Genomic DNA, 15,339 nt, shown 5'->3' with positions numbered 1-15,339 from the left:
TCTCTGAGTCCTCACCACCACCACGGTGCCTCGAGCAGCCCCCAGCGAGTGCTCAGAGGTGGTGCACAAGGAGACCCCTGTCTGCCATCCCAGCTTTGGAACAACTGACATGTCACCGAGGCTGAGCTTCAAGGGGCCCTGAAGTCCTTGCAAGATTCGGATGAGACACTGACTCTTAGAACTCGGTTTCTCCGTTTGTAATGCCAGCAAGAACCATCACAAACCAACTTGTGAGGAGGATAAATACGCAGACGAGAAGGTGCTCAGATCAGTATTTCCCAAAGTTTGTCACTATTCTGTGGGAAGTTACATAAGTGCCATGAGAATATTTGCTGCAGGACTTATCAGAACCTTGACTAGGTAGTCACTGTGAGTCTCCAGGAAGGGAGCAGAGCAGGAAGCCTTTTCCAGACTTATTGAAATCCATTTTTTCCTGACCAGTGTTTTGGGGTACACTCTTGGAAACCAAGAGTGTTATGGTTATCCCAACCAGACCTGGCAGCTCGGGATCAGAGATGATGCGCATGTGATGGACAGAGGCAGAGGGCCAGACCCAACAATCAGATACTCCCTTGGCTGGCCCTTTACCTGCCAGCAGGTAGGTGTCCTCCCCGGGGCTGATGGGCTCCTCCCCTCGGAACCAGCGGACCCTTGGGGGTGGGATGCCCGTGGCTTCACAGAGCAGCGTCAAGGGGCTGTGCAAGGCGGCAGTGACGTTGGTCAGTGGGTCCAGGTCTCCAACGAGCTCTGGGGGCACTAGATGCCAGAGAAAGCCTCTTGAGAAAGCTTCACCTGGGATGCAGTGGAGCTGTACGCTCCTTCCCCAACCCCCACGCCTGCCCTCCCTGAGGACCCCCACTCCCCAAACCCATACGTCAGAGGGGAGCGGCTGCTGTGCACTGCCCAAAGGGTCCCTTCACAAAGGGAGCCCCATTCCACCAGGCAGGGGTGACCAGGCGAGGCGGGGTCCCAGCCGCACTGGTGGCATGATGAGAAGGGCCCCCCTAAACTGACTGCCTATTTCCCCAGTGCCCAGAACAGAGTAGCGAACAGCAAATGAGGGCGAGAGGGAGGGAGGAATGGAGGGGGGCCCGTCGGAGCTATTCGAAGCCGGTTGGTCCTGATCTGAGAGCCGCGCTGGAGGCTCCCCCACAGCAGCCCTCACCAGAGGACGACATCCCGAAGAAAGAGGGTGACCCCAGGAGCACGGCCCGGGGACTGTGCCTAGAGACCGAACCAGCCTGGCCTTCTCCACTCCGGCCCCCCTCCTCGCTGACCCCGGCAGGCCCCTGGTCCTCACCCAGCACGGAGAGCGTGAACCTCCTCTCGGCCCTCCCGACCACGTTCTCGGCCACGCAGCTGTAGCGTCCGGCGTGGGCAGCCCGCGCCCGCTCCACGTGCAGGCTCTGGCCCCAGTTCTGCAGCCGGAGGCCAGGCTCGGCCCCCACCGGCTGGCCGTCTCGCTCCCACTTCACCCTGGGTGGCGGGTTCCCTGTGGCGTTGCATTCCAGCGTGGCCTTCCCGTTCTGGATCACGGAGATCTGTGTGTGCGGCTCCCGGGGGCCAGCGATCTGAGGTGGGGCTGGGGTGGGGAGGAGCTGCTCCAGCCGCCGGGTGCCAAGCACTGGTGCCAGGCTGGCTCCCACCTAGGTCTGTGCTCCTTCCTGCCACTCACTGGCCGTATGACCTTGGCCAGGTGGCCTCACCCCTCTGGGCCTCCATATTCCAGCCCTATAATGTAGTAGTAACAGTACCCCGCGGTCCCCTGTTCCCAACCCTGGGATCACGGGGGTGAGGGGCGTAGCTGTTTGGACAGTAAGCTCACAGCACGGCCCTTAAGATTCGTGAGGGGTTTTCTTCCTCAGAAACCAGAGGCTTATGGGAGCTGAGACAGTCGTTGGGACTGGCTGGGCGGGGGTTATTCTCCCCAAAATGCTTTTCTCGCTTTTATTTTCTAGGACGAGTTTTACGGGCTGAGATATTTCATCACTGCAGGCTCGAGTTTCCATGATATACGTAGGAGCTTCATAGAAAGCGCACATTTCTTTCAATTTCTGTTTCAAGATGTATTTTCTCCGCTCTGGGCCACTGGGGGCTACTTGGGATCATGTCACCCCTTGCTCATGCTCAGGTCAGGAGCTGTAGGAAGCTGACCGGGAGGGGCGGGTAATAAGACACCCGTAACTCAGGAGGTGCCGTCAAAGTGTTCTCCTCATCACCGTTTCTGTCTTGGCTCGAATTCTGGGGGTGGGGGTGGGTCCACCTCGCCAGGTGCCCGGTTGCCCACCCTTCTGGTCCCTTCCGCCTGGTTCGGGTCATCCCGGCCCAGCTCACCATGCACCTCCAGCTGCTGGTCCTGGCTGCTATTCCCTGCCACGTTGCTGCACTCACAGGTGTACGTTCCCTCTTGGGCCACCTGGGCCTGTCCCAGGTATAGCAGCCGCCCCACAGCTGACACCTGCTCATGGCTGGCCCCCTCCCCAGGCACGGGCTGACCTGGAAGCCGTGAGAAAAAGCCCCTGGTTCCCAATCCTTCCGCCTGGGACATCTGTGCTCCTACCATCCTGGCAGACTCCCGCCCTTCGTCCAGCTGTCCACCTAGACATCGCCTCTGCCAGGAAGCCTTCCCTGAGCAGCAGATCTGATCCTGGCACTCATCTGAGCTCTCAAACCCCTGAGCTACTCCCCATCACTGATCTGCCTGCAGGTGTCCTGTCTGAACCCTGCCCTGGCCTGGGCCCTCTGGGAGACCAGACCCTCCTGCACTTTTCCCCTGGGATCCTTAGAGGCTCAGGGCCTGGCACATAGTAGGGATTGGTGAAGTCTACTAAATAAACGACCCATCTAGCTACAGAAGGCTGGGGAGGGAGGCCAAGCAGCAGGCGCACTGGGCAGCAAGAAGACCCAGGCAGGGGGAGGATTTTGCGAGCCTCAAGGCACTGGATGAAACACTCACTTCCATCGCCCTGTGCCTGTGTATAGGACAGCAGCCTCCACCCATCAGCGCATGTCCCAACAAGGGGAGGAGCCCCGGTGGCCACGTGACAATGCCTCCCCCCTCTTATATCTCCCTCCCCCCGCCCCGGTGATCTTGGCCAGTCTTGCCGCTCAGCCAGACATCTCCTACCTCTGACTGTCCACTAGGCATCTCATTAGGTGTCTAACAGTCACCTCGAAATTAATATGCTCCAAACTCCCTGTCTGCCCCCCAGACCTGCCCGCCCTCAGCCTCTCCATCCGGGCGACAACAGCACCATGCTCCGGACTGTTGTGTCAGGCCAAAACCCCGAGTCGGCCCTGCTCCTCCCTCTTCCCATCCACAATCCACACAGCCCCACACGGGGAGGCTGCCCCCTGCCCGCACTGGGGGCCCCCACCCCAGAGCCTAGCTGAGATGGAGATGGGTGGGCTCACGGCCCTAGGGGGTGGAGGTGATGATTACAGAAGCGACGCTTCCCTTAGCCTTCTCTGCTTAGACCCCAGCCTCTTCCCAGCCAACAACCTTACCATCCTTCCTCCAGGAGATCTTGGGGAAAGGGACACCCCGACATTCACAGGACAGCCTGGCAGGATGTCCCTCCATCACAGTCAGGGTGCTGGGCTCCCGAGGGGGGAACACTGGAGGGACTGAGTAAGAGAAGGGGGTGTGATATGGGTGGCGGGCTGGGAGGGGAAGGGACAGGGGTGGAGGAGGGCCATGCCCTGGGGTCCAATCAAGGCAGCATTCCAGGGGGCATGATGGCCAGCCCTGGGAGGGGGTGGGGGAGGGACCCCAAACCAGCCCAGGAGACCCTCACCCCAGACGTTCAGGTTGTAGTGCTTCTCTGAGCGACCTGCCTGGTTCAGAGCCTCGCAGGTATAGCGGCCGGCGTCCCGCACCTCTGCTCGGCCCACCTGGCAGAGAACAAAAGAACCCACCATCGGCAAGGGCAGCATGGACAGGCTGCGTGACCGTGGGCACGTCACTGCGTCCCAACCTCCCCGCCTGGAGCCTGGGGGCAATGCTGGCACCTCTCGTACTTTCTGTACCATGAGGTGTTTGGAGGCCAGTGCCCGTGGTGGCCTCCTAAATGGCAGCCCTGCCAGCCTCACCCCACTTCACATCCACAGCCCAGGGAGAAGGTGGAGAATGAAGAAGGGTGGGGTGGAGGGGACCCCGTCCTCAGGGGTCAGACCCGGACATGGGTGGCTGGTGGAGCTAGGCTGCAGCTTTGAGGAGTGAAGGGAAGGCGAGACAGGCACTCCAGGCAGAGTTGGGAATGGTCATATCACAAGGTATAGAGGGGTAGGAGGAGGAGGATCGGGCTGCAGTGGGAGGTTGGAGAGCTGCCTCCCCTCCCGCAGCTGACGCGAATGAGCTGTTCTCTGAGCCAGGTTGGATGTCACAGGTGCGCTAAGAATTCTCCCAGCCAGCCCAGAAGAAAGGTGCCATGTGTGACAGGTGATCAACCTGAGGCCATTGTGGTCAGGTGGCACAGCCAAGAGGGGGCCGAGCTAATATTTAAATCCAGGCTTAATCCACAGTTCCCACCCAAGTGCCCCCCACCACCCGCACCGCCCCCCACCCCGCCTTGCTGGGCCAGATGACTGATAAGGGTCTTAAATGCCCACAGGCAGGAAGGCTCTGGAATGAGATGTGAAAAGCAGGTGGGAAGCCAGAGCACAGCTCCGTGGGGGGCCCTGAGGGAGGCTCTGAGGGTTCAGTCCCCCGGCTTCACTCTGTCCCCATCTGGCTGGAAGCAGCTCTGACCAGTCAGGAGGACATGCCGGGTGTAAGGACTGGCGGGGCCAGCTGGCACACTGAGCTGCACGGGGTGCTCGCAGGGGCACCCACGGGCCCCGCCCTGCCCGGGGCTCGGCTCTGCTCTGGGTGGAGGCCTGCGCAGGCCGCACACCTCCAGCAAGGCCTTGTCTGCGGAGAGCCGGACTCCAGGCCGCGGCTTCAGGGGGTGGCCGTCCTTCCGCCAGCTCAGCACGGGAGGCGGCATGGCGTGGCTCCGGCACTCCAGGGCCACTGACTCGTTGGCCAGGACGGACACGTTCAGCTCTTCCCCAAGGATGCTGGGGGGCACTGCAGAGGACACAGGAGAGGACAGGGTGGGGACAGCAGACCGGCCACATCTGGCCGCCAGGAGCAAACGCCAGGGCACGGGGAGCCACCGGCTGGATGACTCCCGCGCCCTGAGCTGCGGCTCTTACTCTCTCCTCGATGACCTTCAGCGTCCAGCCTCAAACAGAGACCCCCCCACCCCTGAGTGGGACGGTGGATCGTGACAGCGTCGACATCCTGGAGGTGATTTTGTGCTTCGGTTGTTCAAGGCGCCACCACCGAGGGAAAGTGGGTAAAGGGGGGCCCAGCATCTCTCTGTATCATTTCTTACAACTGCATGTGAATCTACACTTATCTCAAACTCTTTCTAAAATTAATAATATTTTTATTTTTTTAAAAAGGGTTTTAAAAGCAGGCCCCCCAGGCACCTGGTCCTCGTGCAGTGTAGGCGATAGGAAGGCAGGGCCCGGAGTCAGGGCTCCTGGCTGGAGTCCTGTGTCCCATGACTCGGTCACTATGTGAGGCCCGGGAGACGTGCCCACCTCGGGGGGCCGCTGGGAGATTCAGTGCAGTGACACAGGGGAGCGCTTGGCACACAATGCCTGTTGACTGTTATCTTGACTCTAGCAGCAGGAGGTGAATGACTCCTCACCCGGCCCACCCAAGGCTCTACGTCTCCCCGTGAGCCTCCAGAGACGCCCACAAAATCCCATCCAAGGAAATTTAAAAATCGGAGCAACTCTAACTGCTTCCTGAGTGTGGTCACGCTAGTGAGTACACACTGGCTTGGACCAGGTGGCCTGCTCAGCCTGAGACTCACCATGGACGTGCAGGATGACCTCCCGGCGGTCCTCGCCCGCTGTGCTCACGGCCACACAGGAGTAGCTGCCAGAGTCGGAGGCCCGGGCACTGGCCAGCGTGAGGACCCGGCCCCCAGGGAAGATCTGCGTCCCCAGATGGAAGCCCGCATGAGACTACGCACCTCCCAGGCCAGCACCCATACCTTCCCAAGCTGGCCCTGCCACCGGGCACGCCTGGGCAGCCTGCCATAGACCTCCAGACCCCCGCAGCACAGGAGAACCAGGAACTGTACCCAGACCTCGGGACCTCTGCCGGCCAGTGGGCAGTTACATCAGTCCTTTGAACAGGTCCTCTAGAGCAGGGGTCCCCAGCCCCAGGCCTCCTACCAATACCAATCTATGGCCTGTTAGGGACTGGGCTGCACAGCAGGAGGTGAGCTGCTGGCCAGTGAAAGAAGCGTCATCTGTATTTGCAGCTGCTCCCCAGCGCCAGCATCACCCTCGGCTCTACCTCAAATCATTGGGCATTAGATTCTCATAGAAGCACCAGTCCCTGGTGCCAAAAAGGTTGGGGACCGCTGCTCTAGAGCTTTGCTGTGGCTAGTGAGCCCCTGAAATGGGGCCAGTCCCCAAGTATGAAATACACAACAGATTTCAAAGGATTCCCAGAGAAACACCAGTCCCTGGTGCCAAAAAGGTTGGGGACCGCTGCTCTAGAGCTTTGCTGTGGCTAGTGAGCCCCTGAAATGGGGCCAGTCCCCAAGTATGAAATACACAACAGATTTCAAAGAAATCACGTGATGAAATGATACATTTTTTGGATATATTGGCTTAACTAAAATGGATTATTAAAATTGGTTTCTTTTTACTCATTTTAACGCAGCTACTGGAAAAATCTCTAGCACATGGATGGCTCGCATTTGTGGCATGTGCTGTTTCTGGGGACTATGCGCCCCAGACTCTTAGCTTTAAATCTCTCCACCTACCGTCCTGGGTGATCACTGCTTCTCCCTCTTGCCTCGGAGCTCCCAGGCCTGACCTCTGTTCCCAGCACCTCCTGAGGCACCAGGGAGGTGAGCAGAGACCACCCAGCCTACTGACCTGAAGGCCAGAGGTCCCTGCGGTGGACACAGGGTTTCCATCCTTTAACCACATCAGCGTGGGGCTGGGGGTGCCGGTGGCGTTACAGGTCAGCCGGACCGGGGCGCTGAGCAGCACGGGGCCTGGCAGGCTGGGTGGCAGCGTGATGCGTGGAGGTACTGCAGGGCGGGGGTGACACAGAACAGGGGCTGAGCCCCACGGAGGGCGAAACAGGGAGGGCGCCTGGCTGGGCACCCCTACCGGCCACAAACAAAAGCACAGGGACAGCCATTCTCAACATGGCGTGCCATTCCGCAGTTCTCAAGGCCACTAGATGAGAACTGCGAGGCCTCTGCAGATGGGAAACGGGCTCAGAGAGGGCAAGTCACCTGCCTAAGGTTGACCAGCTGGGAAGCTGCAGAAGCAGCACTGGAATTTGGGCCTTCTGGTCAGCAGGAGGTCATTATCGTGGGGTGGTACGGGGTAGGAAGGACTGGGGACTACTGGGCAGGTTTTGTTTTCCAACTCAGAGATATCAGATGAAACACTACCCCGCAGGCAGCCCCTCTTGGGCAGAAAATGATTGGAGGGATTCATTTGTATCTGGGAGACACAAGCTATGATGCCCAGGGCTCCAGTCTCCTACACAAATACTCGTTGCTCTTAGGATGAAGACATGACCCCTCCAGCTTCCACCTGGCCACCAGCACCACCCTGTGCCCTCCTCCCCTCGTTCTGTAAGCTCCCGGCCTCCTTTAAGTTTCTCGAATTCCCCAGGTCTCTGCAGCCTCAGGCCTTGGCAGGTAGTCTTTAAGCATCCAGCCCTTTAAGACACAGGGATAGTCCAGTTCCAGGTACTCAGTTGTACCTCATCTTTACTAGTCCTTATAACCACTGTCAGGCAACAGTCCTTTGGGTAAGTAATTATCTAAACACTGTACAGACAGAAAGCTCCTGGGTCTGTCTCGTTCAGGGCTGCAGCCCCAGGGTCTGCCCCAGAGCATGTCCTCGATAAGTGTGAAGGGATAGAGGGTTGAAAGAATGGATGGGTGGGAGGGTGGACAGATGGCTAGTTAGATGGGCAGAGGATTGGATGAATGGTTAGATCAATGGATGGACGGTTGGCTCTTTCCATTCACAAATGAAAGGACAGATGGATGGATAACAATAAATGGAAGGAAGGAAGGAAGGAAGGAAGGAAGGAAGGAAGGAAGGAAGGAAGGAAGGAAGGAAGGAAGGATAGGTGGATAGGTAAATGGATGGATAGATGAATAGATGGATGATGGATATATGGTTGAATGACGGATGGAAGGAAGAATGGATGGATGAAAAAATGGTGGATGGATGAATAAATGGTGGACAAAGGATGATGGATGGATGGATGGATGGATGGAAAAAAGGAAGGATAAATGGATGAATAAATGATAGATGGATGGATGGATAAATGATGGATGGGCACATGATGAATGGAGGGAAAGTTGAATGGATGGATTGATGGATAATGAATGGATAGATGAATAAAGGATGGAAGAATGAATGATCAATGGATGGATGATGGACACACAGATAATGGACAGAAGAAAGGAAGGATGGATGGATGGATGGATGGATAGATGGATGGATGGATGGATGGATGGATAAACAGACGATGGATAGATAATTGAATGATGGATGGAAGGAAAGATGGATGGATGAATAAATGATGGATAAATGGATGATGGATGGATGGATGATCGATGGATGGTAGATGGATGACGAATGGATGGATGATGAATAAATGATGGATAGATAGATGAATAAATGGATGATAGATAGACAGATGATGAATGGAAGGAAAGATGGATGGATGGATTGATGGATGAAGAATGGATAGATGAATAATGAATAGAAGGAAGGATGAATGACCAATGGATGAATGATAGATAGATGGATGATGGATGGAAGGATAGATGGATGATGAATGGATAGATGGATGGATGGATGGATGGATGGATGGATGGATGACAAGCTGACAGACAAATTTATGAAAGACAACTTTATGGACAAAACCCCTTTAGTCCCAGGGCAGCTCACCATTGACTCGTAGGCCGTACTGCAGCTCTGTGTGGCCTGCCACATTGGATGCCACACAGCGGTAGCTCCCAGAGTCAGAGAATCTGGCTCGCTCAATGAGGAGAACTCTCCCATCGGCTGACACCGTCACTCCCTTGCGGGCAGAGACAGGCTGGCGGCCCTTGAACCAGGAGATATCTGGGAGAGAGAAGAGGGGTGCAAGGGCTGCTGCCAGCCCTTCAGGCTGCCTGTGTAATGGGCATCCAAGAGAGGCTTCCGGGGTGGCCACGTGGCATGCCTTCTTCTCAGGCACTGGAGAAAGCCGGGGTCCCCCAGGAAGGGGGAAAGAGGCTAACAAGGCAGTGCTGTCTGAGACAGAACTAGGGGCGGAGAGGAAGCCCCAGGAGGTAGAGGCTGTGGCAGCCGGGAGCCCCCGAGTCAAAGCCAGCCAGCCCCCTCACTCCCCCCTCTCCCCGCCAGGATAATGCTCATGAGGGAGAGCTTTAGAGGAGAACCTAGTATACCCCAACACAGGAGCCTCATAAGTATGGACCAACTGGACCTTCAGCTTCCTCACATCGTACCAGGGCCCATCCCAGAACAGGGTCCCCTCAATGGGAGGGGGCAAATGCCTCCAGAGCTCGCTACCCCAGCAAAGCTAAGTGGACCTGGTTCAGATGGGGGTTCAGATGGGGGACAGGAGATGGACCTTCCTCCTGGACCCTCCCTGACTGCCAAACACTCGCCCCCAGCCCCAAGCTCCAGCCCTTTCCTTGACTGCTGCTCTAGGGAAGCGGCCCAGATGGACAGGGGCTTGGAGGTCCCGGGGCCCACCCCCAGCACCAAGGCTCTGGGCCCTGCAGGTGACCGGCAGGTAATGCGCACCGGATCAACAGCTGTTGAGAAGGAGGAGAGGACATGCAGGAAGCAGGGAGAACGGCCTGCCGGTTTCACCCTGTTTTGTCCACGGCCAGAGCAGCACCCAGGGCACTGGGCAGCCCCATTAGGTGGGGATCTGGGGCCCCCGGGCAGTGGCTTTCGGCCAAAAGCAGGGGTCTTACCTGGAGGGGGCACACCCGAAGCCAGGCACTCCAAGGTCACGGAGGCATTCTCCAGCACTGCCTTGTTGACCGGGCCTGGCTCAATGTTGGGGGGCACTGAGGAAGACAAGAAGCACCCTGGCTTGGTGGATGTGAGCCCCAGCAGCTCAGATCTCAGCCATGCCGATGCCCTCCCCAGCCTTCCCAAAGGGTCCTGGGCAACAAGGGCCCCCAAACAGCTCATGCCTTCTGACCAAGGAAGCCCACGCCTGAACCAGGTACAGGAACAAAGACGCTGAGCTGCAATCTTCAATCCAACCGTACAAGGACCATCCCAGCGCCCTCCCCCGGGAACAGGTGACACCCAGCACGGCGGGGAGGCGGAACCCCAAACAGCCACGAACAGTGACAAGTATAGGGATTTGCCCCCACGTACGCAAAGACGTAAAAGAATCCTCCAAAATAAATAAAACAAGCAAAGATAAATGATTGTGGACAAGAATATCTACTAAAAATCCTGCAGAAAACCCCAAAGGGGCCACAGAGCAAATGACTTTCCACTTCTAAAGTCAAATGCAAGAGACTGCGACTTTAAATCTCCCTCCCCTTCCCCCTCCCCCTCCCCCTCCCGTGGAGCGCCCAGGGCCCTGAGGGAATCACCCACCATCTGCGCCCATGTCCTCACCCAAAACCTTGAGCACCACGTCCCTCTTGCTCTCCCCAGCCAGGTTAGTGGCGGCACAAGTGTAGACGCCTTCATCCCGCAGGTCCACCTTCTCGATCTGGGGAGGGGAGGAGAGAGGGCAGAGTGTGTGTCACGGGGATACAGGGGGTGGGGACATGGGGCCCAGGACTGGAGGGCAGAGTGATGCTAGGACGTAGCAAGTGGCCAGGCTACTCCTGACCTCAGGGGCAGGGAAGTGAGACATGGGGTCAGGTCTGGCTTTCGGGGTGGAGTTCTGCACTGATTCCAGGGAACCCCTCTGATCTTGGGGATACTCTCCTTCTCCCCACCTTTCTCCCTCTGATAGCTGAAGCTCCAGGGACCTGAGCTGAGCTAAGAGCACCCTTCCCTCTGCAGGGCCAGCTAGCACACAGGCCCACGGAGCACTGCCAGGCTGAGTGGGCTCTGTGCTCGCCCTGCCTCCAGGCAGGCCCCTCCCCTGTACAAGGTTGCCCCACCAGCCCCAGGGCTCTGCACATACCTGCAGGATCCCCCCCGAGGATGCCAGGGCCACCCCATCCTTCCACCAGCGGAGGCTCGGGGTAGGCACCCCAGTGCCTGCACATCTGAGGGTCAGAGGCTGCAGGAAAGGGGCTGTAATGTTCTCACCTCCAATGATGACCACTGATGGGAGCTCTGGGTGGGGGAGACGCAGGGAAGGCTGAGTCAGGGTCAGGAGGGGTACACTGAGCACCTGGCAGCCCCTCAATGCCTGAGGAGCAGGGCATGGCCTTGCAGGGCTGCCCTCTAGCCCCATCCAGACACCTGGCTTAGGGGAAGAGTGCCAGATGGGGAGCCAGGGGGGCAAGTCTTTCCTTTCTTAAAAATTCTCCCATCCATCCACCCACTCATCCATCCATCCATCCACCCACCCATTCATCCATTAATCCACCCATCCATCCATCCATCCACCCACCCACTCATCCATTCATCCACCTACCCATCCACCCACCCACCCATCCATCATCCATCCACCCATCCATCCATCCATCATCCATCCACTCATCCATCCATCCATCATCCATCCACCCATCCACTCATCCATCATCCATCCACCCATCCACCCATCCATCATCCATCCACCCATCCATCCATCCATCATCCATCCACTCATCCATCCATCCATCATCCATCCACCCATCCACTCATCCATCATCCATCCACCCATCCACCCATCCATCATCCATCCACCCATCCATCCATCCATCATCCATCCACTCATCCATCCATCCATCATCCATCCACCCATCCACTCATCCATCATCCATCCACCCATCCACCCATCCATCATCCATCCACCCATCCATCCATCCATCATCCATCCACTCATCCATCCATCCATCATCCATCCACCCATCCACTCATCCATCATCCATCCACCCATCCACCCATCCATCATCCATCCACCCATCCATCCATCCATCATCCATCCACTCATCCATCCATCCATCATCCATCCACCCATCCACTCATCCATCATCCATCCACCCATCCACCCATCCATCATCCATCCACCCATCCATCCATCCATCATCCATCCACTCATCCATCCATCCATCATCCATCCACCCATCCACTCATCCATCATCCATCCACCCATCCACCCATCCATCATCCATCCACCCATCCATCCATCCATCATCCATCCACTCATCCATCCATCCATCATCCATCCACCCATCCACTCATCCATCATCCATCCACCCATCCACCCATCCATCATCCATCCACCTATCCATCCATCCATCCATCCATCCATCCATCCAGCATCTACTGTGTGCTCTGAGTTCTACTAGGCACAGGGACACAGCAAAGAATGGTGACCACTGTGTCGCCCTCTTAGAGCTCCAGAGGGCTGCAGAGATGGACGACCAAACAAGCACTCCCGATACAGTGGTCACCCGATACAGTGTGGATTAGAACCATGGTGGAATCCAGGAGGGCTTCCTGGAGGAAGGGGTGTTTTAAGACAGACCCAAAAGATAGGGAGGAGCTAGCAGGCACAGAGGCAGAATGTTCCAGGCAGGGAAATAGCATTTGCAGGCGCAGAGGTGAGAGAACTGATGTATGTAAAGAGCTGACTAACGTGGAGAGAGAGAAGACTGGGGAGGAAAGCGAGGACCTGTGGACGGGCAGACGACCGTAGTAAATGGCCCAGACCAGCCTCTCATGTCGCATCTCTTCAGGGAGCTGGGAAGTCCAGCCCAGAAGCACTGTCCAGACAAGACCAGCTCCACATCCCTCCCAGAGGCTGTCCGAGCCTCCCCCGTGCCCTCACCGTGCACAGACAACTCCACCTCGGCCCCGGCAGTGCCTGCCTCGTTGGTGGCCTGGCAGGAGAAGAGGCCCGCGTGGCCCTGCTCCACGCGGTCGATGTGCAGTGTGGTTCCCTGGGAGGCCATCTGCACCCCTGCCAGCTCCTCAGCTGGGCGGCCATTCTGCAGCCATCTAAGGTGGGTGGGAGGGGGAGCGGCAGTCTGAGGCCAGGGAAGGCAGGGCGGCAGGACAAGCCAGGCCCGGCAGCACCTCCAGCCTGCTCGCGTGTCCCTGGCTCCGTGGCCTCTTCCATACTGTTGGGAAGGGGAAGTGTCTCCTGTCCCCATCCACCCCGCAAAGCACGCGTTCTCTGCCCGCATGTCCCCGCCCGGCCCTGGTCCCACCTCCCCATACGCACTGGACAGTGGGCACCGGAGAGCCTGAGGCCTGGCAGGGAAGATCCAGGGGCTGTCCCACGAGGGTGGTCACCTGGCCCAAGCCTTCGGCCACCAGGAGCTGTGGGGGCACTGCAGGCAGGACACCCCATTGGGTGTTTAGAGCTGAGCAAGCCACGCCCTAAAGCCCTCCCAAGTCCCCAGTACCCCCAGAGCAAGGCTCAAGCTTCGCCTTACCCTTCAAGTTCCCCCATAAATGGTGCCTCCTCCAGGAGGCCTTCCAGGACCACCCAAGACCAGGTGGCCTCCGCTCGGCCTTGTCCTGTTTATTCAGTGTCTGTCTCCCCACCAGACCCAGGGTTCAGGAGTCCTGCCTGCCTCGTCCCCTGCCTTATCTCCAACACCACGTGGGCCACCCCAGAATCAATGCCAGAGAGATGTCCGTCGAATGGGAGAAAGCAGGGGAAGGCTCCACCCCACCCATCTCCAAGATCACCGCCCACGCCCCAGCTTTGGGCCCTAGCGAATTCTCGATAAATGTCCACCCCACTGACCATTGACTGGAGCAGCTCTCAGAAGGCTGCGGGGCCTGGTGCAACGCGGGTGTGTGTGGGGGGGAGGGGGGCCCAAAGCCCTGGTGACGGGTGGGACAGGCCGGGGCTCACCCTGCACGTCCACGGCGTACTGCAGCACGGCCTCCCCAGCGGGGCTGCTGGCCACGCAGCTGTACCGGCCTCCGGACGCCTCCCCCAGGCTCTCCAGGCTCAGCACGCTGCCGCCGGCCTCTAGCCACGTGCCGTTGCTGTCCCCCACTGGCCGTCCCTCGTGGTACCAGGAGAGGGTGGGCGGTGGGTGGCCTCTGGCCACGCATTCCAGCGCCAAGGGCCTCCCGGCCACGGCCTTCACTAAGTGAGGCCCTTCGGCAGCGCCCTCGATGGTGGGTGGGACTAGGGGAGAGGCACGGGGCTGCTCAGGGACGGGGCTGACGCGAGCCCTGGTTAAGCCCCTTGCTGACCCCCACCACACGTGACAGTCCCCTCGCCTCCACCGGCTGAAACCCCGGCCTGCCCCAGGCCCCCGGCTGGAAGTGCTCTCTCCACCTCTGCCTCTTGGGAGCACCCCGTCCCTGACGCTGCTTGCATCTCCTCTCCATCCCCTGCCCCGCTGTGGGCTCATCGTGAGCAGAAAAACAGCTTGTCTCTACATGTGTTTCCAGGAATGGCACACAGTAGGTCTCAGTATCTGCTAACTCAAAGCGACGGGATCTCCAGGCTTCAGGTCAAAGCCACTGCTCCTACAAGTCCCCTCCCTGGCCTGAGCAAGTGGACAACTAGGGCAGACCCCAGCCCAGATGGCCTGTGATGGCCAAGGGGGTAGCCAAGCCCGGGGGCATCTCTTTTCCTCTGGGGGAAGAACCCCCATGTTGCTGAGCCATCGCCAGGAGACACGGGGCAATGATGGACTGGGATCTGCCTTCCAGCCTTGTTTGAGTCACAAGCCTCTTTGAAAACTTAAAGGAAACACATGCATTTTCCATTCAATTTCCAAGATTCTCAGGTTAGAGTCCCTAAGCTGGCAGCTGGCCTCATCTTCAGAGGTCGACCCCACAGCCCAACGTCCCTTTGGGGTCCCTGGGGCTCCAGCACCCAAGCCCTCTGCATCTTTGGGGGCCAGAGCTCCTGAGACGACTCCTCAGGGGCCAGGATGATGCCCCTGGCCTGCCTTCTGCCCTCTGAACCTCCCCGGGCCCCACCCAGACCCCACCCCTGCCCACAGACACACACTTTACCCTCTGAGTTCTCTGCATGGCCTCAGAGCAAAGCCCCTGGTGATGGCCAATGCCAAGGTTAACAGCTCAAGATTTATGGTCAACCCCCTGGGTATGAACCGGGTCCCAGCGGGGTGACCCTGGGCCAGTCTCTCCAGCCCCAGAGCACACTAC

General features: G+C 58.4%; 1 protein-coding gene across 1 annotated transcript in view; it reads right to left on the bottom strand.

The window, feature by feature from the left end:
• The window catches only part of HMCN2 (hemicentin 2), a 125,838-nt gene that overhangs the window by 49,729 nt on the left and 60,770 nt on the right, over positions 1 to 15,339 (bottom strand). Inside the window, 15 exon segments of the mRNA XM_015594124.1 lie at positions 589 to 756; positions 1,301 to 1,582; positions 2,335 to 2,496; positions 3,508 to 3,627; positions 3,798 to 3,894; positions 4,896 to 5,071; positions 5,871 to 5,994; positions 6,952 to 7,109; positions 9,004 to 9,180; positions 10,044 to 10,139; positions 10,708 to 10,804; positions 11,228 to 11,382; positions 13,025 to 13,194; positions 13,421 to 13,529; positions 14,063 to 14,344. Of these exon segments, the coding sequence (XP_015449610.1) occupies positions 589 to 756; positions 1,301 to 1,582; positions 2,335 to 2,496; positions 3,508 to 3,627; positions 3,798 to 3,894; positions 4,896 to 5,071; positions 5,871 to 5,994; positions 6,952 to 7,109; positions 9,004 to 9,180; positions 10,044 to 10,139; positions 10,708 to 10,804; positions 11,228 to 11,382; positions 13,025 to 13,194; positions 13,421 to 13,529; positions 14,063 to 14,344 (2,373 nt within the window).

The sequence above is a fragment of the Pteropus alecto genome, unplaced genomic scaffold (genome assembly GCF_000325575.1).
Source record: "Pteropus alecto unplaced genomic scaffold, ASM32557v1 scaffold67, whole genome shotgun sequence".
Classification (NCBI taxonomy): Eukaryota; Metazoa; Chordata; class Mammalia; order Chiroptera; family Pteropodidae; genus Pteropus; species Pteropus alecto.
Note: the sequence above shows the minus strand (reverse complement) of the source record. Positions and strands in the feature narration are given on the sequence as shown.